Source organism: Gadus morhua, chromosome 20 (genome assembly GCF_902167405.1).
Source record: "Gadus morhua chromosome 20, gadMor3.0, whole genome shotgun sequence".
In the NCBI taxonomy this organism is placed as follows: domain Eukaryota; kingdom Metazoa; phylum Chordata; class Actinopteri; order Gadiformes; family Gadidae; genus Gadus; species Gadus morhua.
The window spans coordinates 18,632,006-18,657,851 of record NC_044067.1 but is presented as its reverse complement, the minus strand read 5'-3'; the positions used below and the strand labels follow the sequence as shown (position 1 = coordinate 18,657,851).

The 25,846-nt window shown below is 46.2% G+C and overlaps 1 protein-coding gene and 1 long non-coding RNA gene across 5 annotated transcripts in view; both read left to right on the top strand.

Annotated features, from left to right (window-relative positions):
• The window catches only part of col18a1a (collagen type XVIII alpha 1 chain a), an 81,545-nt gene extending 72,742 nt beyond the window's left edge, over nucleotides 1-8,803 (top strand). For all 4 annotated transcript variants that reach the window (XM_030343449.1, XM_030343447.1, XM_030343448.1 and 1 more), the window contains 8 exons: nucleotides 1,448-1,607; nucleotides 2,740-2,804; nucleotides 3,189-3,317; nucleotides 3,717-3,749; nucleotides 3,910-4,305; nucleotides 4,733-4,930; nucleotides 6,184-6,299; nucleotides 6,838-8,803. In XM_030343449.1, coding sequence (XP_030199309.1) covers nucleotides 1,448-1,607; nucleotides 2,740-2,804; nucleotides 3,189-3,317; nucleotides 3,717-3,749; nucleotides 3,910-4,305; nucleotides 4,733-4,930; nucleotides 6,184-6,299; nucleotides 6,838-7,051 — 1,311 coding nt within the window. In that variant the 3' untranslated portion in view covers nucleotides 7,052-8,803. The remainder of the gene's footprint in view (nucleotides 1-1,447; nucleotides 1,608-2,739; nucleotides 2,805-3,188; nucleotides 3,318-3,716; nucleotides 3,750-3,909; nucleotides 4,306-4,732; nucleotides 4,931-6,183; nucleotides 6,300-6,837) is intronic.
• A 6,152-nt stretch (nucleotides 8,804-14,955) lies between these two features.
• The window catches only part of LOC115533420 (uncharacterized), a 46,851-nt gene continuing 35,960 nt past the window's right edge, over nucleotides 14,956-25,846 (top strand). The window contains exon 1 of the long non-coding RNA XR_003974192.1: nucleotides 14,956-15,432. This is a non-coding gene — a long non-coding RNA (uncharacterized LOC115533420). The remainder of the gene's footprint in view (nucleotides 15,433-25,846) is intronic.

The window sequence follows — 25,846 nt, the reverse complement described above, 5'->3', positions numbered from 1 at the left end:
GCTTTGACTCCCTCAAGAACATGAACCACGACATGGAGGAGAAAGGGATTGTTGGCGGCGAATGTCTCACGCTTGAGCCCCGCTGAGGGACCACCGCCAGAGGCGGAGGTGCCTAAGCGCTGCCCGGCAACGATCCCTTTCTCCTCCTTGTCGCGGTTCAGTCTAATTCACATTGATGAGGACGTTGAAGAACCAGGAACGTCTGAGAACCCAACGCGGTCGTTTGAGATTCATAATATCGGCTCACACAGCTTTGGGCCGTGATAATATATATTATATGATATAGATATCTATGTAGGCTATATGATAATATTTAGATATAGAGCTCCAGGACTCCCGTGTGTTCTAGAATATTTACAGAACACAGCTAAAGGCTGTGTGCGCCTCGCCATTGTGATACATCCACTGTAAACAGAGCGCATGGTACCGTGGCTGCAAGCTGCTCAGGGCCACACCCCCACCCTCCTCCTTGACCCGCCTCGCTCCTCCTCATTTGCATTATAGCTACAGACACCAAAACAGCGCATTTGGGGGAAGCTCAATGTGCAACTGGCTCGGAGTGGCTGTAACTCTGCACCACGGCTGAATTTCGGGAACGTCTTTGAATACTGTGTTAGTTGCCCACTAATACCTATATTAAAGAATACATAAAATAGCATGTCATGGGACCTTTAACAGGGTAGCTTCTACACACTGATTTGCTAATACGTTCTACAACAAATCTCATATGTCTGCAAATTAATTTCTTACTCCTTTTCTATTCTTTAATTGTCTGGATCTAATCCATATTCACCCTGGTCAGTGTCATTGCTAAAGTATGAACAATTACAAAATATTGATGACATCATATCTAGAATGATATGAATGATAGAGATCATTTTGAAAGGTGGGGTGGAGGTGATTTTTTTATTTTCAATAATTTAACTTCAAAGAAGATTCAAACTCACGTAGACAGAACACACTAGTTATCTATAGCTATAGTGTCTATAGCTACAGTAGTCCCATGGCCTGGGACTACTGAGAGACTAGTTTGGGTCTGAGGGTTTGTTGGTGGGGCCTATCACTGTAGTAGAATTTTGTGGAGCAGAGGGTTTCTCAGTAAGAGCAGGGAGTCTTTTCAATAGACTCCATAAACTAGTGCAATTGGGGAAGCTCGTAATGTGAAGCATTCTTCTGATAAAATAAACATAAAAAAACATTTAGGGAGCTCGGTGTTAATCTTTAGGAGAGAAACGATAAAAACACCACTTTAGCAAAGCACTTGTTGTGATTGCATTGTAACTGTAAAAAACGGGTCATTGTTCACTAATGCTTCAGAGCTATAGAGCGATATGTATGAATTACTGAGAGACACGTTGTTTCTCATTCATCAAGGTCTTACAGCCTTTATTTTCCACTGCACACAGTTTTTCCTCAACGTTGTTCTTTCCCAACCCTTTGCTTCAAGGGTCCGAAGGGAGACTCCATCATGGGCCCCCCTGGACCCCAGGGACCACCTGGACCCACGGGTATCGGGTATGACGGCCGTCCAGGAGCCCCAGGCCCCCCAGGACCTCCCGGACCCACTGGATCCCCCTCTTTACCGGGGCCCTACAGGCCCAACCACTGTGAGCATAGAGCCCTCACTCACCTTCATCTGACACTACACGCTTTCAAACTGCTATTTAGCCACTTAGCATCTACTAACTTAATAACTTACTGAATTACTTCTATGCTTTAGTTGCCTTTGAATGAATTTCACTTTTCTTCACTCCCACATTGGTTAATAAAATCACAAAATGTCACATCCCCCCTACCCCTTCAAAACGTCCATACCACCTATTCCCCCTCAGGTGACTTGTAAGTCACTTTGATACAAGTGTACTCTAAATGACTCAAAGTAAATATAATCTGCGTAATTGCCTTTCTTCAGGCCCTGGTACGCCCTAGCCAGGCAGTCATTCTGTAAAAAAAAAAAAAAAAAGGGTTTGGGTTATTTCAGTCTTCGACTGAAATGTTTGTTTGTCTCCGGGATGTTTTTAATGGACAAGGGGAAGACGCTCGTTGGTTTGACACCATCCACACGTATACCTTCCTAATAAATTCAGGGAGGTAATGGGAGTGAATCAAGCGTGAAGTCGGAGGATCGCAGCGCACAACAACGCATCTCAGATAATTGTTTTTGTGTTATTCAACACGAATAACAATAATGGAATTGCTGACACGCTTCGTTTTTTCGGGTCAGAACCTCGCCACGAAAGATTCACCATAGCAACATCCACCACAGGTCTTTTTTTGCCTTTTTTTTTGCAGCCTCCAGATGCGGTCGTTGGGTGACCCGCCGCACGGTGGTATGATTCGTGACTACGAGAGAGGGGTCTCCTCTACTGTAGTTCAGGTCCCAGCAGGCTAGCGTAGCGGACAGCGCCCAGAGCTAGCTCCATACGGGCGCCCTTGACCTGTGGTACCGAGGCTCAGGGAAAATCCGCGCGGCTTCTGTCAGAGCGGGATTCAGAGCGGGGCGCGGCAAGGTCTTTAGCGCCAGGCGTTGGGGTGTCAAGGAGGATCAAGAGGAGTGTATTTATAGCGTCCTTCACGGCGGTGGCCGTGGTCTCTCCAGGGGCTTCGCGCTCACACAAGGACCGGGCGCTAAAAGCTGGATACTCATGTGCACGGCTAACCTTTACTGTGCCGATGAAGGGTCGGCCTTGGGACTGCTTTACTCTATCTCACTGTTGTTGTTTCTTTTACCATGTGCAGCCTTCCATGTCCCTGGACCCCCAGGGCCCCCCGGGCCCCCAGGAGCCTCAGGCCACTCCTCTGGGGTAGGTGTGACCAATGGCCGTGAAACTGGACATCAATGTGTACTTCTTAGTGTACTTAATGTACTTGTTGTCAGGGACACAGCTATATATCAGCCACCAAAGTGGGTAAAATGAATATCGGTAGATAAGAATTTTTTTATTTTTTAATGTAGTGTATTTGATGTATATTCTTTAACACCTGGTTTACACATTCATATACAAATCCGACCAATATTCACTGCAAAATATAAGTCTTACCAATCCATACTGTTTGACCACACTGTTCACTGTTTTAGATGCTGGGTTTTAGATGTTTTAAATGATTTAACCCTACATCGTGCCAGTTTCGGATTATATAAGGAGAATATGAACCGTGAATGTGACCCGCTGATCTCCCGCCCCCAGGTGATGGTGCTGAAGTCCTACGACACCATGCTGGCCCAGGCCCGTCGCCAGGAGGAGGGCAGCCTCATCTACTGCCTAGACAAGGCCGACCTCTACCTCCGTGTCCGCCACGGCCTGCGCCAAGTCATGGTAACGCTAATGTCTGGTGTACAAACCAGTATTCATATTGGCCACCTTTCCTACTATTTGTGTATCAATTATAGGGCTGCTATGTTTGTTTTTTTATCTCTTGGTAACAGTTTACCCGAATTGTCAACCTAGGGAACGATCTTATCTCTTTTCAAATAGAAAGAAAGAGATATAGCTAGAGAAAAGAAATATGAAAACGACAAATGTGCTTCATGATCTTTGTGTGTGTGTATGTATATTTCAAGAGTGTAAAAGATAGAAAGTCAGAATTTGTATCGATCCTCAGTAAAAATACAATCATGATACTGTTATGCCTAATCCATCTAGTGGTACACATCCTCTGTGGTACATACATTATACAATGTTTAATCTTTCAAAATGTTTCAATTTTTTCCACAGCTCGGAGACTACAATCCCTTCTACAGAGACTCGGTATGTTGACCCCATGAAACAAAAAACTGATCAATCGTCACCAGCCCTCATACGCTGGTTCACTACTAGTCACTAAAAAACACTCTTCTTCTTCTTCTTCTTCTTCTTCTTCTTCTTCTTCTTCTTCTTCTTCTTCTTCTTCTTCTTCGCGGCTCACCAGGAAAACGAGGTGGCTGAGGTCCAGCCCCCACCTGTGGTCATCTACACACAGTCCCAGGACCAGTCGGTCAACGGGGCCGGCCACTACTCCCAGGGGGGGGCCGAGACGCGCCCCGTGGACCAGCCGCCGCCGGCCCACCACCCCCACCACCACCAGCATCACCAGCAGGAGACCCCCAGGAGGGAACACGCCCCCCAGCCCGACCCCCGCTATCCCCCGCACTACGACCCCCGCTTCCCCGACCCGAGGTACCCCGGTCAGACGGCCGAGCGGGCCAACCCCCCCCCGCCGCCGCCCCAGCAGCCTGAGGTCCGCCACCCGGTCACCGCCAGGAGACCCCACGTCCCCCCGGCGGCCCCCAAGCCCGCCGCTCACGTACACACCTCCGGACCCGGGGTGAGTGTGTGTTACCCGGGAGATACCTCCTGGTTCTGGATCGCCAGTTGTGAATTCAGTACCTTTATTCGTACTCTAGGGGGAGCAGGTTAGCACAGGGGAGTTAGGGGGTTTGACTCACACAGCGGAAAGGTTCTGGGATCGACCTCCCAATGTCAGCTGTCTACCTGAATGGGATCCTTCAGCACGATGCCCTGGGCCCCTAACCCCTACCCGGACATGTGCTGGATAACGACGGCAACAGTCGTTGAGTATTTGACTCACAGCAGGGGAAATCTACCAGTAGGAATCCTTGAGAAAGACGCCCGATTGCTACCTGCTCCTGTAGCATAAATGACAAATGATTACAATTCAACCATAATATTCTAGATTTCATTTTCGTTTTTTTCTACATTAAACAACACTTCTTTTACACCCTCCTCTCCAGCTCCACCTCATCGCCCTGAACTCGCCCCAGACCGGCAACATGCGAGGGATCCGCGGCTCCGACTTCCTGTGCTTCCAGCAGGCGCGAGCCGTGGGGCTGAAGGGGACCTTCCGGGCCTTCCTGTCCTCCAAGCTACAGGACTTGTACAGCATCGTCCGCAAGTCGGACAGAGACAGCCTGCCCATCGTGAACCTTAAGGTCGGTCTCCTGATGGGTCCTCATAGGGACAAAATAAAGTTATGCGATATGTTATATGTGTTTGGTCATACACAGTATGTTGACAATATTGCAATGATATGCTCATATATATCATATTTATAGGAGATTTGTTGTAAAATGAAGTAATGGGATATTAACTATGATCATGCGATCCTTCGGATCTTCATGTGGGAGACCTTTAGGGTGGGATAGTCTAGTGCAGGGCTATTCAACCTCCTTAACGAGTGGGCCGAAAAAGGAAAACCACTGGGGGTTCATGGGCCACACAGAGTAAAACTTTGTGAATGAATCGCTACAAATAAATCGTACTTAAGGTAGTGTTAACTTAATATACATAATACTACTACATGGAATAAACTTGTCAGACTTTTAATCGTATCATTATAAAGGATTTTGGACACGTATTTAGAATTCAAAAATGTTGTTTGAATCATCCCAAACAAAACAGAACTACTGTACATATGAGACATTTTGAGGCAGTGAGTCAGTGAGAAAGATTGCACTGCCTTGTTTGCCTAGTTTGGCTCATCCTGAGACACTCATGCAGCTTCTCATGGAGGTCATGGAGCAACGTGCCCTTGTTCTGATGGCATTCATATGAGAAAAGCTAGATTCACACGTATCGGTTGAGCCACACATTGTCAGAATAAGTGATGCCAGTTCCTGATTGTGGGGTACTAATACTGGCTAGTATCAACGGCTACACACAGAAACCTGATTTGCATGCAACTATGTTTCTCCTTTATTTTATTTATTTTTTGCATGCAACCTCTTGCGGGCCAGAAAAAAAGTAAGAGGGGCCGCATTTGGCCCACGGGCCGCTAGTTGAATAGGCCTGGTCTAGTGGTTAGGTGGAGGATGACCCTCAGTCAAAATAGGTTGTGCCTAAACGCCAATGCATTCGTCCTACCTCACTTTCTTATATTTATACATTTCCCTTTCAAATTGTGTTCGTGTGAGAGTGCTTGAGTGTTTACAAAAGCGTTTTAGAAGTTTAATGTACTATTATTATGATTATAATTATAATTATTACCTGTAGGCATCCCTGAGCAAGATGACGTAACACCCTATCTGCTCACTAACGGCATTTTTATGAAATCACCGCCATTCATTTTGGATTAAAATGTCTGCTAAATGGATAAAAATAAACAGTAATCGTTCCCAAAGTTCCCAAAGAGCATCGTTCATCCCGTAGCCCCAGGGGCCTAACGCCGGCTGCTTTCCCTCCCCAGGACCAGGAGCTGTTCAGCAGCTGGGACTCGCTGTTCGGGGAGGTCTCAGGCACCATGCGGGAGGGCGTTCCTCTCTACTCCTTCGACGGCAGAGACATCCTCAGAGACAGCGCATGGTGGGTCCCGCCTCCCTTTGTCGTCTGGAGAGAACACCAAGAACATGTTTCAATCCGTAGACACCTGATACCATCATCTCATTCAATTAAATAATCTCATTCACTCGCCAGGCCGCCAGTCTTAAGCAATCAACACCTGAGGAGCGGCCAGTAGCAAGTGTGAGGACGCTGTGTTGGGTGTTCAGAGTATACTAGGCTAACATACGAGAGCTCGGTAACTCGCGAGGCGTGCACTGAGGTTTGATGATGAAGAAAGCCGTTGGGGTTTGGATTCCATCCGTTTTTAGAACATCAAACAAAGCTGTGATCTGATTGGACCCCCTTTGAGAGGTCAGGAGGGTTTCGACTTTGGCGAAAGTTTGGATTTTTGGGTGAAAAGGGGGAATTTTGTCAACACTAGGGCGGTCACATTGGTACCGCTGGCGAAACAAACGAAGAGAATCGTGCGTTGACTGGTTAACGCTGTACTGGTTTACCTGGTTACCCTTTAACCTCTCTCTTTCTCCCTCTATCTCTCTCCCTCGCTCTCCTTCCGCAGGCCTGATAAGATGGTGTGGCATGGCTCTAGCACCAAGGGCCACCGGCAGACGGACAACTACTGCGAGACGTGGAGGGCGAGCGACCGCGCGGTGACCGGCCTGGCGTCCTCCCTGCAGAGCGGCTCGCTCACCCAGCAGGGCCCCAGCAGCTGCTCCCACTCCTACATCGTCCTCTGCATCGAGAACAGCTACATCCCCCACTCCGCGAAATAAGCACACCATCCCCCCCAAACTCCCACCGCAACCCCGGTTCCTTCTAATTTTTTTTGTTTTTGTTTTTGTTTTTTTATGTTTTGATCTTGGTTTAAAAATAGAACGACAAGTTTGAGCAGGCACCTCATTAAAATTATAATCTTTGTTCATTATTTTACCCTGATAATGAGCCTTGAGAAAGTGTGGCATCCCGTTTAAACGGGGGCCAGGGACTGCTTGTCCAACTTTAACGTATTTCAGCGTCTTTTTTGTTTTTACCCTTCCATGAATGCCAAAGAGACTGGTCTAACAGAAGGGTATCGGCTCCTGTTCCTGGGGAGATTGGCACATTTACTGGTATTTTTTCATTCATTTCTTTCAGTTGTTTTGTTTATTTTTCCCTCCCAGGGTTGTAACAAAAGAGAAAGAAAACGTAGCTACATTTTCAAATTGTATCCATTTTTTGTATTCTGTATATTATGTTTGTTATCTGTTTCATTTTTCTTTGCATTCCTAAATGTTTTTACTTTTTGAATTGTTGCATATCCATCCTGTTACAATGCTGTTTTTAGCTATTGATGATTCCTCTGTAAGATTTTTAAATTTCTTTATTTCATTTTGTTTTTTAATTTCATTTAAGAATTGTGGGTACTTTGGGGTAGAACAAGATTTAAATACTATTTTAAAAATGAAAGAAGCGAATAGATATTTATTTTTAAATGAAGTTATGTAAGGACATAATATTTTATTTGGAAAATTAGCAACAAAATAAATCAAATTACCCTTATTCATACACTAATTCTACACAGGACCACTCTCAAGTATGTTAGCAAATAGTGTCTATGTTTTTTTACCTAATCCAACACAGCATGAATAGCCGCAAGATTCTGTGTAACTGAAATCACATTATACGTATTTTGAATTGAACGCAGATGCATCTATGTTTACCTGGCTGGCATGTACTGTTTTCATTGTACATAAAAAACAAAATGGCTGTTATGGTTCAAGTCTGTGGTGGAGCGCGACCGGTAATGGCGATGGTGAACCAACTGTGTGTGTGTGTGTGTGTGTGTGTGTGTGTGTGTGTGTGTGTGTGTGTGCGTGTGCGTGTGCGTGTGTGTGTGTGTGTGATTTGGACTGCGTGTTGGATTCCAGAGACTCGCCCTGGCTTCAGCAATACTGATGCCTTGCTCACTGAACCTGTGGATTACATTTGTCACGGCAACAACAATGTGTTCTGTACAACTTCACCCGGGCACTGAATAAATGTATTTTTTCCATCCAAGATTCACATGTTATTGAACAGGGATAAATATGTACGTGCTAATTATCAGATGTGATCATATTGTGTCAACTCATTCATTCCTGATTCATTCATGTGACCTTCAGCAGCACCCGAGGGTGCTAAAGCTGCCGGCCTTGACTGCGGCAACCTCACAAATCACCGTCCCAGCGCCCATGAAAGCCAGCCGACCTTTACACTCATAGAGGACCTTCAGGCTACGGTAACGGCTGCGTCCGTGATAAGACAACTGCACTCGGGTGTGTTTGCGTCGGCAGTGGGGGCGTGACTATGTGAATTCATGATTGGATGGCGATCTTGGCGATCTTGTGAATTCAAGAACCTGGTTGGGGGGTAAGATTTTGTGAATTGGCAAATAGGTTTGTTAGGGGCATGATAGGAATATTCATTAGACTTTAAGATGTCCTTATTAATTTCCTCCATGATTCCACTGATTTTGTTATGAGATTAAAGGTTGAGCATTTAATATTTTTTTGCTATGATTTGTTTTTTTCTTTGTGCTAGCACTTTGGCAATGTTACCGTGAATGAAAATATCTGCAAGCTCACTTGGATTTCATATTTGGTCAAAGTTGCTTGCATTAGCAAAATTGCTAATACCTAAGGGACTGCTTATAGAGTGCCTGGGTCACGCCCCTTCCAGTGTCCCGCCCCATCCAGTGTCCGCCCCTTCCAGTGTCCCGCCCCTTCCAGTCTCCCAACCCTTCAAGTGTCCCGCCCCATCCAGTGTCACGCCCCTTCCAGTCTGCCACCCCTTCCAGTGAAAAAATATTAATACTAGTCAACAGCAATTCAAATAATTGTTTTATCCCGTTCAAATTTTGACATGAATTACACATTAGATGCTGATAAATTCAAAGAAATCGAGAAATTGGCAAGTCACGATAGTCACATTAATGACTTGATTATTATTAATAATTAGTGATCTTTTGTAATTGACAATAATCATATTTGTCATTCATGGCACAATCTCCATTTCTTACACACCAGAAGGGGCGTGGCTTAGTCACTATTGGTTGAATCCCATTCTGTTCTCGCTGCTTGCCAACATTTGTCTGGACATGATATATATATATATATATATATATATATATATATATATATATGATCTGTTTTGAAACTGAATGTGTTCAGGATGGTCTCCAGGCTAAGCTAAGCCAAGTTTATTAAAAGTTAGATTTGTAGGGACGTACAACAAAATATTATGTTCATCGAAAAGTCCCAGCACAAACACGGCTGAATGATGCGTGCATATTGTAATTAGTTCAATTAAATGACGACAAGTTTTCCTGTGTAATCGACGAAGCGAAGATGAGCGGCTTAACAAAATAAAACTTAAAACATGAGATAATAATCTTTTATGTCAGCCGCCATAGCACACATTTGGCAAGTGCAGAAGATGGTGAGATCATAAGTAATTAATATGACATAATGCAGCCTGCATTAAAGAGCACAGTATCTATTCACAAGCTCCAGCACTGAAATAGTTTGGAAGGGTTCTTGTATTGAACAGCAAGCCTCAGCTTTAGGCCCACTCTATCAGCAAACGGGAGGGATTAGGAAACATTCCCCTATACAGTTGGATTTTCTCATCTCACATTTTACCCATTCAACGCTCCTTCTTTTAATCATATTTATTTCCCCCAAGAAGTCAGTGTTGGTTCCTTACTTGCATGTCCAAGCAGCTTTAACCAGGTGTCAACTTTTGAGTGATTTGCGAGGCCGCCACTCGTACATCAACAAAATCTTTCATGCACAAACTTTCCAAAATTGGATCCTAACAGGATTGGGTAAATAATCACACATTAACACATGTAAATAACCCTTTTCCCCAGTAATGCCTCCCGATGCGTCGCCCAGCTAACAGAAGCATCACGGCACTGTGTGGGCTAATATTTAATTGACTGGGGGGGGGGGGGGGGGGGGGGGGGGCTGAGTGTCATGGCACTATCCTGTCTCTCCGTCTCAGGTTCTCCAAGGTCTTACCAGAGTAAATCTCTCAAGACGCACGTGCACACACGCACATACTCACGCATACACACACACACAAACACACACACGCACACACACATTCACTCTCAACCCTTACATGCACAAAGTCACACCCCTAAAGGCGCGCACACTTAGCGTGAGCGGCGTGGTGTCCACATGAGTCTCATTGAGTCTGATGGAGGTCTCTCTGTGTAATAACCCACAGCTGGCTGGGCTGTGGAGCCCGTCACAACGCCCAGCTATATTTAGAGAGCGCTAAGTAATAACTAAGTACGTGGAAATTATCCGGCGATGGGGGTGATACAAGACAGCGACAACTAGATATTGTGTGTGTGTGTGTGTGTGTGTGTGTGTGTGTGTGTGTGTGTGTGTGTGTGTGTGTGTGTGTGTGTGTGTGTGTGTGTGTGTGTATGTGTGTGTGTGTGTGTGTGTGTGTGTGTTAGAAGGGGGAGGGGGGCTTTAATCACGTTTAGGGGCGGAAGTGGAAAGCCATGCCTGTCAGAGCTCCGGCCTGTCTTTGTCTGTCATCAGTGTGTGAGTCACATCCTCCTCGACGACGGCCGTGGAATCTAACAATATCTGCGCTGTCGTCTCGATGTTTCAGCGGCCTCAGACTAAACGCCCGTTATCTGGGGTCAGCAGGCGGGCATTTATGCAGATGAAACGCGTAACCTTCTGTGAAGGGTTGAATGATTGGTTGAATAGATGGATATTTTATTTATTGCTTGACGGATGAACGCATGAACAGATTCAGTTCTGAATTCATCTTGTGTCGCTATAGCTCTGAGTAGCCCAAGCCCAGGTCCCTGTCCCTTATGATATGTGGCCCAGAAGGAACATTGGCATTGAAACAGATGTAAATGGATGTATTTCTACATTTATGTTTACATTTAGTGAGGGAATGACTGACAATGTGCTATTCTTAAAAAAACCTTATTGGATCCGCTGGCATTTTCCTCTCTATTTCTCTGTCGCTTCTCTTTTTGTTATATTTGAGGAGGAAGGTCCAATCCACAGTGGATATTCCTGACATTGTGCAGATAGAGACTCGTTGACATTGTATCGACGCACCCATGACATTTCTCTGTGTTCAAATGTCAAAATAAAGGTTTTTTTCAAATAAAATATTGATAGACGCTGTCCATCATAAAAAAAAACATTTCAAATGACAGACTGACCTGTGTTCACTGTTGATGTCATGCAGAACTCACATTAGCTCTTTTTTCTTTCATTGGATCAGGGTTTCCATGAAGTTAATTTTAGAGCTGTCAAGCGATTAAAATATTTAATCGTGATTAATTGCATTAATGTCATAGTTAACTCACGATTAATTATTTTTCTATGCTAAATATCCCTTGATTTTTTTGTCCCATAATTATTCTCATTTGAATTCTCTTATCAACATGGTGAAGTGCATCGGCTTGCCTTGTGCAAATGATTTTTTATTGATAACAACATTGGCATATACTGATCAAAACAGGACGATACAAAAAAAGAGCCTATAGTGCAATTAAACGACTGCTTTGAACAAATGTCATTTGAACATAGCAGTCAGGCTACTGCTTCTTTGTTTTGAGCCAAAGATTTTTTTTTATTATTTTTTTTTTTTTTAAATAAAATAATTGCGTTAATCGCGCGATATTTTTTAACGCCGTTAAAATTGGTTTGCGTTAACGCCGTTAATAACGCTGAGGGGTTAATTGCATGACCAGACCATATCCCAATAAAATATCTATGAAAGTGGTAAGCTTTTCTTAAGTTGCTATTCATTGCTATATCCACATTTATGGGTGACATTTCTCTCCAACCTTTACAAAAAGGTTAGCAAGCTTTGCAGCTTTAGAAAACGTTATGCTGTTACGACAAAACACATTAGAGACATGCAGAGGGTGAACAATATGAGGTCGATTTCGCACAAATTATCCATTATTTTCAGAGCTAATGACCCAATCCTTAAGCCTGGTGAACGTTGTGCTACACAAACCTGTGTGGACTGTTTTGCTTTTGAACCAAACTCACAAAATCTCAGCTTCCAAAGTGCAAAGCAGTGAACTAAAGCCATAGTTACGGATAAACCCTGTAACTGAAAATATCTTAACCAAAAAGTTTATGAGGTATAAAATGCTCCCATTCATGAGTCAATTCAATTCTCCATAAAATCTTTATTGTGGTCCACTTTCGACCCCCCCGTCCATATTAAGTAGCCTCCATGCTGTAACAGGTTGCACATTGTTTATCCCATGTCCCATTACACTGTAATGTAAAGAACAAAACAAACCTTGCTGTTCTTCAGTTTGGTTGAATGGACATCCATAATACGAGACAAAGCTTTAAACCCAACACTTTATCATTCAACCGGGTCAGGATCCAGCGCTCCGACTCTCGGCTTATGCACCTCACTACCCCCGACCGTCACCCCTTCCTGGTACATATTCGATGTGACATCTCCTTCCATCTCCTTATGAATTTTTCATGTCTCTCTCTTCGTCTCTCACGCAGTGGGGGTCTCGAGTCAGGGCGGTTGTAGGAGAACCATGCTGCTGTAACAGAGTATGGTCTTTTTTACGTCTGCCATTGTACTCATTGTGTTTGTATAAGCAGTAGCAGTGTTGTTGTTGGTGGCGGTGGTGGTGGCGGTGGCGGTGGCGGTGTTGGTGTTGGTGTTGGAGGTGTTGGTGGTGGTGGTGGTGGTGGTGGTGGTGGTGGTGGTGGTGGTGGTGGTGGTGATGGTGGTGGTGGTGTTGGTGGTGGTGGTGGTGGTGGTGGTGGTGGTGGTGGTGTTGGGCTGGTGGTGTTGGTGGTGGTGGTGTTGTTGTTGTTGTTGTATAGTTGTGAACTTGTTTATCAGGAAGTGGGGAAATTAAACACAATAAGTCGTTTGCGCTTTTTGCAATGCTGTGAGTACCCAAAAGAAATGGGCATGAAATTATTTCTTGAGCCATTTGGAGTTCATCCGAATCAGTCAAACAATATATATCCCATCTTCATTTGTATCATATGAGCCAAACTGGGAGTTTGGGACTGCTGGGTTAAACTGTACAACCAACTGAGAAGTGGATGAATATACAACATTGTATTCTAAAGCACTCTCCTGCTGGCAGTTACAGTGACTGACCGATACTACAAAATACATTATTGATGATAGATACTGAAATGTTAAAACTATCACCTATCTCCTTCTATCACCACAGATCGTAAATGGTGACATATTATCCAGAAATTCATATAGGCTGACATTGCTTGAGAGATATTTATAGAACAGATCACTTCTTAAAATGTCATTGCATTGACATTCACGTGAATTGCCCAGCAGGTTCCACTAGGGAACCTATTCTTAACTGGGAATTTGTTCTAAACTGGGAAAGACATTTTTCACTGGTAAACCATTCTGAACTGGGGAACCTATTCTTCACATTGGAACTATTCTTCAGTAGGAACCTAACCTATTCTTTCCGGCTAAAGATATCCTCCATGCTGTGTGGAGAGCATGACGTCGCCACATGTTGTCGGAGCATGGCCACTAAATCTCCAAACGCTCCCATAGCAGGTGGCTCAGGAGAATCATTATCCAATTCCCTGCCTTTCCACTTTCCACTTTTCTCCAATAAGCCACCAATCTTTGTAGGTACAAAACACTGCAGCCTGTTTTATGCCGGCGGTTTTGATTGCCGCACCAATGCCCGGCCGGCCATGTTGTCCACGTGCACTAAAGGGAAGTCAAGACGCGAGCGGTGATGTGCTCTTTATTCTACAAGCCGACGGTTTGACATCGATCATTTATCAAGCTGGGAACTTGCCAGAGTTATTGATCGCAGCGCAGGAAACAACCACTGGAGTCTCTGTTGAAAATGTACCATGTTCCTGACATGAGGGTCAGAGGCAACCAGACGAAACCCAACGCTCTTTTGGCTGTCACTTGGTTCAGCATTGTATGCATAAAACGCACACAAACTGCATGCGTATGGCGGATCTGATAACGCTATCGAAATTTCAGGGTTCATTGCACTGTGTAAACCAAGAATGCATATCTAGGTGTATGGGACTGATGGTGGTGGGGGTGTGTGGGGGTTGGGGGGGGATATTAGACATCTTCATGTATGTTTCATCATGCACTCCTATTTTCTGTTGTTTTTTTGGCTTCACATTGTCCCAGCTCGTTCATTCAAGCAGAGAGCATTGCATCAACCGCCCAAGAGACCAGCTCCTGTGAGCTTTCCTCCTGCCAAGAATCCAGGCTCTCTTTCTGCCAGATCGGTAGAGAAGAAGCCATGTAATCACCATGTTATTTATTTATTTATTTCCTCCTCGGCTGAGAATCCAGTCGCACTAATCAATGGAAAGTCCTTCATGGCCCTAAATCACCATCAGAAACCCCGGGTGGGTCCGCGCTGCGCAAGCCATGCCTCGCACGACTCCTACTGTATTCTTCTTGGGATTTTCTCTCTTTTTTCCCCAATCGGATATGAGCTATTGCACATGTTGTCCGGGGCAAGGCTTTCAGCAGGCTCTGCCTCGTGTAATTGGCCGTCTGGGCAATTCTCTCCCTGCTCCCATTGGCCAGCCCAGAGGAGAGTGGGCGGGTGGCGAGCGTGCCCATCCTCCTCCCCTCCCCTTGTGGCAGAGCGAGTAAACGTGAAGACTCTCTCTCTGCCTATTATCTCAGTGACTCTGGGAACCGGAGGCTGCCTCAGAGCGCGCGTGTGTTTGTGTGTGTGTGTCGGTCGGGGGAAACAGAGATACGGTAGAGAAGAGGGAAGCACGAGAAATAGACTAAGGAGCGGGAGTTTTTTTTCTCTCCCCCTTTTGCCTCCCCGTTTCCCTGCTCCCTGTCACTCCATCCTTCACCCCTCTGACACCTACCCACCTACCCTCCTCCTCCCCCTCCTCCTCCTCCTCCTCCTCCTCCTGCTCCTCACCGGACCACCGTCCATCCCACTGCTTTGGAGCCGGACCGGAACCTTCCTCCCTCCCGCCGGCCAACACCACCATCTCGACCGCCACGCTCTGCCTCACCCGCCTCCCCCTGGACCCCCCTCAGGACCCCTTTGACTCTCCCTGCTACTTTTTCGCCCCACTGGCCGCAACCCCCCCGGTGACAGCTGACTCAGGTAAGACACACACTTTTTTAGCCTCTACTCTTTTTCTTCCCTGTCTCATCTTGAGTGGGAGCCGGGGAGGCTCAAGCTACTCCATTCATTCTCTTCTTTGTGAACTTGTCTCCCCCCCCCCCCCCCCCTCGCCCATCCTTCATGACTGTTGCTGTTCTGTTGTGTGCACGTTTTTTTTCCCGATGATAATAATCCTCGTTCAGCAGTTCTCTCTGATCGTCACGCTCTCTCTCTTTCAATCTCTCTCTTTCTTTCTCTCCCTCTCCCTCTTAATCCCTCTCTTTCGCTCTCTCTCTCTCTCTCTCTCTCTCTCTCTCTCTCTCTCTCTCCCTCTCTCTCTCTCCATGTTTTTCTTCACCTCTTCTCCTACCTTTTTCAAATGCTCCTCTCCGGGGCACTTAGCTCTCATCTCCCTTGGAAACGTCACGCTTTAGAGAGCAGGAAGTCAGAGGCGATGTTATCGCGGAGGTTGCTGTACTTTTGTTGATCCTGTCTGATGTGTTGCCTCTGATATCCACCTACCCCTCCTACCACTTTCAACCCACAGTCCCCTAATCTCTCCATCGCTATATCTCCCCCGTGGCTCTCTCCTTCTCTTCTAGCCTTTAGGGGTTATATGGCTGGCATATGTAAATAAAAACATGAACACAGTCTTAATTTCAAAGTCTGCTCCCGGCAAAGGCTGTGTGCGAAAGCAGGTTTATTGTTTTTTTTGTGATGGAAAAATGTATTGCCAATGGTCTTTGGCTGTTGTTCTTTTTTTCATATGGTGTTATGGTGTTGTTGTTGTTTTTTTGCAATGGTTTATTAATAGATGCTGAAGTGGCAGGGACAAATGCCATGCTAGGCTACTCTCCTAATTCCCAGAGAGAAAGAGAGGGAGACAGAGAGGGAGCCCAGGTCCTACCAGATGCTTCAAAAAGCATGACATTGCACAAAGTGTAATGACTTTACAAAGGCAGTGACTTGCTAGATTGGTTAAAGCAATCTTTCCAGCAGAGCAGCTCCAATATTAACATGGTCTATAAAGCATTCCTGGCAAGAGCAGTCGCAAAAAACGCTTTGTTCCTCATCTATACATCCTGTACTCTACCAGGAAGGGAAGGTGTGTGTGTTTGTGAGTGTGTGTGTGTGTGTGTGTGTGTGTGTGTGTGTGTGTGTGTGTGTGTGTGTGTGTGTGTGTGTGTGTGTGTGTGTGTGTGTGTGTGTGTGTGTGTGTATATGTGTGTGTGTGTGTGTGTGTGTGTGTGTGTGTGTGTGTGTGTGTGTGTGTGTGTGTGTGTGTGTGTGTGTGTGTGTGTGGAAAGAGTGTGAGTGGTGTACAGAGGGTGTGTGTTTAATACAGCCAGCTAAAGTGGTTTAAACATCAATACTTTGAGAGTACAGTTTTTAAAGACATTTTTCAAAGAAAATGTATATGTTTTCCAACCCTGTCGCGACGCAGTGCTTCTTCATTTTCAAAACATTCCATAGAAGTAATGTTTACTCTGAGGAAATTAGCATTTTTAAACCCTCAATACGCTAAAACGCGAAGTAGAACGTCTAATCTTTGCCAGAGATTTATCTGAGGCATAATTAATGAGCCTATCTGGGCATATGTGGGCCCGGCCTTATCAAGCCTCAACTCCCTGCAACCAATTTCTCCCAGCCTCATTTCCATCCTCTTGACATATGAAATATAGAGTTCCTCGCCATCGGCAAAGAACACACACACACACTTTTCTTTACTTTGTATTTTGTATCTGACTTTGATAAAAAAAAAAACACAAAGAAGAATCAGCTTCACTGTCTCCTCATCGGTGAGCAGTTTGGGCCTTCCATGCGGCTGGTAATCATTTCCTCGTTTAGAGGAACACATCATCTGTGGTTGTTCAGTCTTTAGGGAGCAGAGAGACCTCCCCTGGTACAAATTAATCCTCTGGGGGTTGGGTGGAGGCGGGGGGGGGGGGGGGGGGGGGGGACAGCTTGTGGAGAAGCAGCGGCGCGCTGGCGGTGTCGTGAGATGAGTCCTTGAGGAAGACGCAGTTTGGAACACGCCTGTGAATTAGCTCGGGGATGGTGGTGTGTTTGCGTCCCGCTGGGTTGCGTGGGGAGGGGGTTGTCACGCGGAGATGGGAGCAACACATCTGGTTTCCATGATCGGAAGCACCAGGAAAATGAGTGTCGATTGTGTAGATGGAGCTGCACTCTTGCTGGTGGGGAGAGCTAGTTTGTTGAGCAAAAGTGAGCCCCCTTTTATACCGATGGATGGAGGGATGAATGGATAAGAATGTAACTATGCAGACTTGACACGTTCACCCTTCTTTCAATTTTTTTGCATAATGAAACACTGTCTTATTCAGCACAATCAGATATTTAACCCACACTTTCGGCAAAGGCGGGGCAGCAGGGCCTCCCTGCGAGGGCCTCATATTCACACGCTGTGTCTTGTACCTTGGATCATGGTTACCCCGATCTTAATCTCTGTCACATGATTGTATTTCCATCCTGAACGTGGACAGGTTTTCGTCGACACAGAGCACACATTTAACACTGAGCTTGACGCTCGCGTGGAGCCAGCGCGGCATCACACCTCACACAGAGACCGGCCTGTTACTTTCTTTTGTGTGGTTCCATGCTATTTTTGCAATTTGCACAGCTGTTACCGACGCTCTCCAACCCCCCCCCCGCCGCTATATTCAATGCACTTACTGCACAAGCCGGTGTTTCAATGAAAGCTCTCGCTTAAGCATGCATACACAAGGCACCGTGTACAATGAGATATTTATGAGGAGGCCGATTTGTGTGCTTTCAGGGCACTGACTCGCGCGTCTTTTCCGTCATTGTTTATAACCGCCTGAGTTCTGGACGGCGGCTCGTACGTTATCCACTCTCTGCTGCAGTCTACCTCGACAGCATTCTATTCTGGGACAGCCACCGGTTGTAAACGTAGGCTTAGTGCACCTGTACTTGTACTCTATAGGTATGGCTATTGTCATTCATCAAGGGCTGATTTTTGTGGCCTTCCGGTAGATGGGTCATTTGGGCCCGTTTTTCTCTAGGATACCCTGTCGGTGAGATCGACCTAAACCCCTTGTACACATTAAGAAACAGCCGTGTCTTTTACCTCCTTGTTTTCAAATCAAATTCCGCACATTTGACACGATTCCGCCCCTGATCTCCTTTGCATTTGCATCCGCCATGCAGGGCTGTAGAGGCTGGACTGAGTGTAAAGCGATGCATGGAGTGGCTGGCTCTGCTTCAGTGTGTGAAGCCCAGCTTTCTCCTGGCAGCTGGCTCCATTGTGCCCGCGGCCCAAGCCTGCCCCTTCCGGATGGCATGCTGGCCTGGCTCCGAAGCTTCTGTCGGGGGGAGAGGCGGAGGCAAGACCAGAGGGGGGGATGGCTTGGATGTAGGCATTGGCTGCTTATGGGGAATAAAAGGGTCACTGATACTGATAGGCTGCAGTGCGCATCTGTCATTGAGAAGGATGGCTTTGTTAGATGTCAATCAAAGATATATTTTTCAATGGTGTGACAATCCCGTAAAATAACGTGTATGATTCTCTGAAATCGATCGTAGGACACAGCTTTGAGGAGGTGATCAGGCTGTCTTTTAGGTGACGTCATTCGTGTTCTGAGCTAGAGATCAAATCAGGCACAGAAACCTGGACACTTCTTTTTGACTGAGAGGTGAAGAACTTTGTGATGTCGCTGGAGCAAAAAATCTAACAAGGGTCAAACTTTTCACTTGTCAGCTGTGTCAAGACCAGGCCTCCAGGACCGGCGCATACTTCCGCAATCCACCAGTGCTCAGAGGCCAAGCCTGGTATTGCAGCTGTTTAAGCTGGCTGTGGACGGGGGTCCGTCATTTCATGTGGCCCAGAAGTAGATATCGCCGTCCACTCCAATACAAGTGGGGAACAGGATTGTGTCTCCGCAAAAAATGTCTGGATATCAATCAAAGGCTCATAATTACCTTCATGCCATGTCCTAAAAAAATGTAAGTTTTTTCTTTCCAAAACGCCACCTCAAGCGTTTTATTAGCCGTTATCTCGCTGGGGAAGAGGGGTGTGCAGCTGAAAGGAGTCGTAGTGAAACAAATGGCATCCGAGAGGGCCTAGTTCAGTGCTCCGTTAACGTGTCCGATTTTTGGACTGGTTCATCTGCTGCTCAATAACTCTCACGGTCCTCTGCTTGCGATCATTGTGATTCATCATGTATTGATCCATTTATTCAAAAGATCCAAAGACAAAGAAGCGGTGCATTACGGTATCAGTTCTATATTTCTGCATCCGGTACGTCACGGACTAGGCCACGTGTCTTGGCCCCATAACGCGGAAGCAAATCGCTCCTGTATGTTACCCTGCGCCACTGAGCAGTTTGTATAGGAATGAATGGGCGGCCATTTTCCAGTCCGTGGTCCATCCTTTATTATGTCCATGGTCAAGACACAGTGACTTTTTCGATCACGTAATTCATCAACAGCTTTCCAAAGGTACTAGACCTTTTGTGAAACACACACTGTAGATGTGGATAATTGGATAATTGGAAACACACACTGTATGTGTGGGTTTCATCACTGTGGTCGTGACAGTGTGAAACACACACTGGATGTGTGTTTCATGTGTGCATAGTTAGTCTGGGCCTGCGCTTGAATTCACACCCACGTAAATGCACACACATACCCACATATACAGTGCATATGCATTCGCATACACATACACACACACATACACATGCATGTACACATACACAGTCACAGCCACAGTCCCTGAGAGCACACCTCCTACTCGGGCGTGGGTCCTGGCGGTCCGTGTGTCAGTCCCGGTGTCAATGAGGTCTCTCCATCCCTCTGCTGGTGCTCTCCCCGCACTGAGACGCTCCTCGCCGCTGAGCTCCGATGTAAACATAAATCCCGACTAGCCCCGTGTCATAACTCATGAGTGAACGCTAGTGAACTGGATGTGTGTGTGTGGGGAGGGGGGGGGGGCGGTATCGCTGGAGGCTGAAATTGAACACGATGCCAGTTTTTTATTTATTTATTTATTTCATTTGAGGCGATGGGGGGAGAATTATGGCGTGTGAAATGGGAGGGCCTCGGCGTCCCACTGCAAGAGCCACCGGACAATGTAATTTAAACTGGCGGAATGGCGGATCAATCAGGGAGGAGGAGGAGGGGGAGGAGAGGGAGGACGGGGAGGAGACAGGGGGAGGAGGAAGGGGAGGAGGTGTAGAGGGTGGACAGGGATGAGAGGGAGGAGAGGAGAGGAGAGGAGAGGAGAGGAGAGGAGAGGAGAGGAGAGAGAAGAGGAGAGGAGAGGAGAGAAGAGGAGAGGAGAGGAGAGGAGAGGAGAGGAGAGGAGAGAGAAGGGGAGAGGAGAGGAGAGGAGAGGAGAGGAGGGAGAAGGGGAGAGGAGAGGAGAGGAGAGGAGAGGAGAGGAGAGGAGAGGAGAGGAGGGAGAAGGGGAGAGGAATGAGAGAAGAGGAGAGGAGAGGAGAGAAGAGGAGAGGAATGAGAGAAGAGGAGAGGAGAGGAGAGGAGAGGAGAGGAGAGGAGAGGAGAGGAGAGGAGAGGAGAGGAATGAGAGAAGAGGAGAGGAGGTGGAGGAAAAGAGGAGAGGAGAGGAGAGAGGAAGTGGGGACAGGAAGGGGAATGGATGGGTGGAGCAGGGAGGACTGATGGAGCTCTCATGCTGTTTCGATAGCATCACTCAGGGTGGGGGAGCGGGGGGGGGGGTGTCATAAATAGCCCCTCCCCCTCTCCCCCCGCCAAGCGTGTCAAGGCTATTTATACGGACGGCTAACGCGGACAGAGCTGGAGAATGCCATAGTCGTAGCCGTGGCGATCAAAGCGTGACATGTTTCCAAGCGAGGATGGGCTGTGGCAGCTTTAGCCTCCTGTGTTTGTCTTAGATTAGCTGACATTTGCGGTTTTGAACCCCCGCTGAAAGCTTTCCGTATTGCCAGCTCTGGTGTATGCTCTTTTGGCTTGATTGTGTGTGTGTGTGTGTGTGTGTGTGTGTGTGTGTGTGTGTGTGTGTGTGTGTGTGTGTGTGTGTGTGTGTGTGTGTGTGTGCGTGTGTGTATGTGCCTGTGTGTGTGTGTGTGTGTGTGTGTGTGTGTGTGTGTGTGTGTGAGTGCATTCAAACTTATATCTTGGCGGTTGTTCTATCGACCGGATTCAGGGGTTAATCAGTTTAATTGGTCAGTTTGTCACGTCACGTTTAGTTTTTCATCGAGCCAAAATGAAACCTGCAGGCTAACAGGCTATCTTTTTGGGGTTTATTATGTTTATTTTTTACAAGGTTGACTGATTGCATTTGCAAAAAATTGTCTTCATCATTATCATTTTTTATTTCTGATTTCTAATTATAATATATATTGTTCCCGCACTTTAAATGAAAAGTTGAATATGACATTAACTGAACTCTCATATCATTTTCCAATTTCCATAATGAAATCTCAATGTTGTCTTTAACGAAACTTACAGCATGTTGACCTTTTGGCTCACAATGCGACTAGCCTGTCTAGTGATTTAGTCAGGAGCAAGTGTTAAAGAGATAGGCTAAATCTCCTCCGGAAGCGCTCTCCTCTCCTTCGTGTCTCAGCTCTCTCCCCATGATTAAAAAGCGCCAAGGAGTTAGTTAAGTGCACGGTAGGCGCAAGTGCACTGCCTGACGGCTTAACATACTGATTATTCAAGCCTCTTAAACTAAGCCACGCACACACTCCGCTGATGAATGTCTACACTGCCTTCTCTCTCCCTCTCTCTCTCTCTCTCTCTCTCTCTCCCTCACTCCGTTCTATTCTCTGTATCTTTCCCCCTCTCTCTCTCGCTCTCTCATTCCCTTTTTCATAGAGGGATCGGCAGCATAGACAGCTCGGAAGAGGGGGGGAAAGAGCCAACCTGTTGTGTGGAAAGCAGAGGGGATCAGTGACACAGTGGTTCATATAAAGCCAGGGCTTTATTTAGACATAAGCCTTCTCTCATGTGTAGCCTCTAGCCCGCTAGCTAGACACCGGCGTCTCTCCCTGCTGGCAGGCACCCTGTCTCGTCACCCCCCTGAAAATGATGTGTAATAGTTGCATTTCATTTGGTACTTTGTGTTTACATAATCTTTTGCCTGCTTGTCAGTAAAACAAATGAGTGGCAGGAATCACATTATAGTGAGATTGGTAGGTTTGTTATATCTATGGGAACAGAAGCATCATCATTTGCTGTAGGAGTAGATTATTTGATCTGGTTTATTTTTTTATCTTGCAGATCGGCTTAATATTGAATTACTCCTTTTTTAAAGGGCCCCTATCAGCAAATAGACAGCTATATCTCTGGTCCCATATGTGTAACGGACAACAAGTGGAGGCGTCCACCTCAATGTATGATGGATAGATCCATCTACCAGCCTACCCAGTGGACTGGACCCACTGTGAGGCTTAAACTATCAATCATAGAGGTGGACTCTCCCACGTGGGATGCCACCAGCTCAAAGGGCAGGGCAGATTTTGAAAACGGCATTTAATGGCTAATCACCCTCAAACCTGAAGGTAAAATAGTGTCTCTTAACTTCAGACAATACACTATAGTTGGCGCTGGTCGGTACCAACTACAGCCAAAGCCTGTTCCATCACCCTGCTAAAAATAAAAACCGACAACAACCAAATGAAAATCATCTAGTGTAACCAATACCATACGTTATCTACAATCTCCAATACCTGACCCCGGCTTCATACACCAGGCCACGTGCCTAAGCCCTACCTTCTTATTAAGTACATTTATCGAAAATGTTGGGATGCGTTGGATGAATTGCCTCAGAGGACTAAATAGTAAATTATGAAATCACATTAAAACCGGATCATAACCAAACAGTAGACACAATAACCCTTCGCGATGTAATCCACTAAACAGCAGTGATTCAAACGCTACATCTCGTAGCTAAACCATCAGCGGACGACCATACCCTAGTATTTACACAAGTACATTGTATCTTGCATATTCGCTGTGTGAGAATGCAGGAAATGTGAGCGGCCTGCTGTCCCCTTCCCTCCCTCCAGGTTCTGGGCTTGGCTCTATAGTGTTGGCTGGGTGCTGCCAGGAGGCCTGCTGCCTCCGCAGCGCTACACCTGACCAACAGACGGTCTCTGATCGGGGGATGGGTTCACAGAGCCGGACAACTAGGGTGGATATTGTCCGATATTATCCATGTTGGTGTGTCTGAGCGGAATGGTGGAATAAACGTTGGCACGAGTTGCACATCACCATTTTAATACTAGATTAGTGCTGTCCAAGCAGTAGTCATTAGATTCCCTCATAAATAAGCAATTAGCATATTAAATAGTGGTTGGTAGTGTAAATAGTGGCAAATGCTCAGTGAATTACTTAATTAATGTTGTTTTTATGTAGTCGTGTTGTGCCATTTAATCGTAAGACAAGTTTTTCAGGGAACAAGCCCCTTGTACAATATCAAACATTAAAGAAGGAAAACATGAATACATTCTGAATTGAAGAGCAGTAAACTGTTTCCATACCGTATCAAACATGTTGAGAGTGATCACACCAAAAAGCAAAAAGCAAACCGCCAGAGCCCCATTTAAGCAGCGCAATCGAGCGGATTGATCCAGAGTCCCTTCTCGGCTATCGCTCAGTTCAAACGTCTCCCACAGTCTATCAAACGAACCAGCGATAAACCTTCAGTGACCTTTAAAGCAATGGGCTTAGAGCAAAACTGCGCCTCCCACCCGTCCAAGCCCACCCTCTTCTACCCTGTCCTCACTCATCCCACCCACCCCTCCTTTTTCCCTCCTCCTGACACACTTTCTCTTCATAAAGTTCGTTTTTTCTCCCTTTTATTTATTTTTTTAACTCCGCTCCCAAAACCATCTGCGAGGAGGAGGAAGGAGGCTGCTGAGTCAGCGCAAACTCTGCATCGCGTGCCGTGTGCTTAAGCAGATGTAGAAAAGGAAGGGCAGGGCAGGCAGCATGACGGAAAATATATAAATTAATAAATACAAACATCCGCTCCAACTCCCCCCCCCCCCCCCCCCCCCCCCCCCCCCCCCACACACACCCCCACCCCTCCCCTGGGAACGGTATCGGCTGCGCGTGCTCAGCGTCTTAGCGGCCGGTCGATCGAGAAATCAGCAGTGGGAAGGAAGGGAAAATGTCCAGGCAGGTCTGAGCAGGACAGCTTCAAATCCCATTATACCCTTCCCTGTGCTCTGCAGCTGGGCCTCCCGTGCATAACCTCGTTCATTAATCACTGGAACCGCGCGGTGCCCGCTTCCGCTCCCGCCAGCGGCTGCACTTGTCCAGGTTCGGCGCTAATCTAACCGTTTTTTTAGACATTCCACCTCAAGTCCTCGGAGAACGTCTATTTGGACCGCCAGACGGCCGGCAAAACAAAATTATACGTATACCTGTTTTTAAATTAGCTACGCACAAAATGTTAAAGGCCCACTATGCAACTTCGGGCATGTCTTCGCGGTTTTCTTGGTTTTGGCACGCACATTTCTCTACACAGCGCCCCCTAAAGCTTCGTAGTAGATATTTCACAACACTGTCGTAACAACTCGTTGACGTCCCTTCCCCATGCTCTTCTACGCGAGCCATGTGCATTTGTTTTCAAAGAAGCCGGCGAATGCGCGGAGCCATGTCCGAAATAGATGTTCATAAAGTGTAGGCAAGGTTATACATTTTTAAAATGGTGTATTTGCATTGCAATAAACATAAATCCATCATTTTTTATAGTTGACGGGGAGAATTTATACCCTAGGTTATAATTATTTTATCTTAGGTTGAACAGAACTATCAGTGTAAGAGGTTTGGCCAACATAATAATCGAAATAAACAAGAACCTGGATTCGGGGATTCAGTCTGTATCTGGGGGACGAGACAGACGAACAGCAAAACACCCATGGAAACAAAGGTGTTTATATGGTTGCAACCAAGCAAGCTAGAAACAAACAGGGCTCACAACAAAACGGTCGAGAAAACAATTTTTACAGGGCTCAAAAAAATGGTTGAGCAAACACATGTGTACAGAGACTATCAGAATCAAGAATATTACGCAGACAAAGTTCACCCAAGGGTACTTTCAATTTCAAAAGCAACACGGCCGAGTCGGCGGCTGATTTGCAGTCTTCTTTTTCTTTCAGTTCACGCAATTCCTGAAAAGCTTGCCCAACGTTTACTCGTGTCTGGCCTCTCTGTCGGTCTGTCTCCCTTTTCTCTTCTTCTGTTCCCCCGACATTGGGTTTCTCTGTCTCTTTTTAGTCGGCTGATCTATGATGAATATAACAACCCATTAGTTACTTGTGTTTATATCGAGCCGGTTCCGTGTTTGTGGGTCTGTGCCGTAAAGCAATTCGTTACTGTAGTGACCAGTAGTGACCCTTGCACAGAATCATACGGCCGACATCTTTCTTTTTTCTGGGTG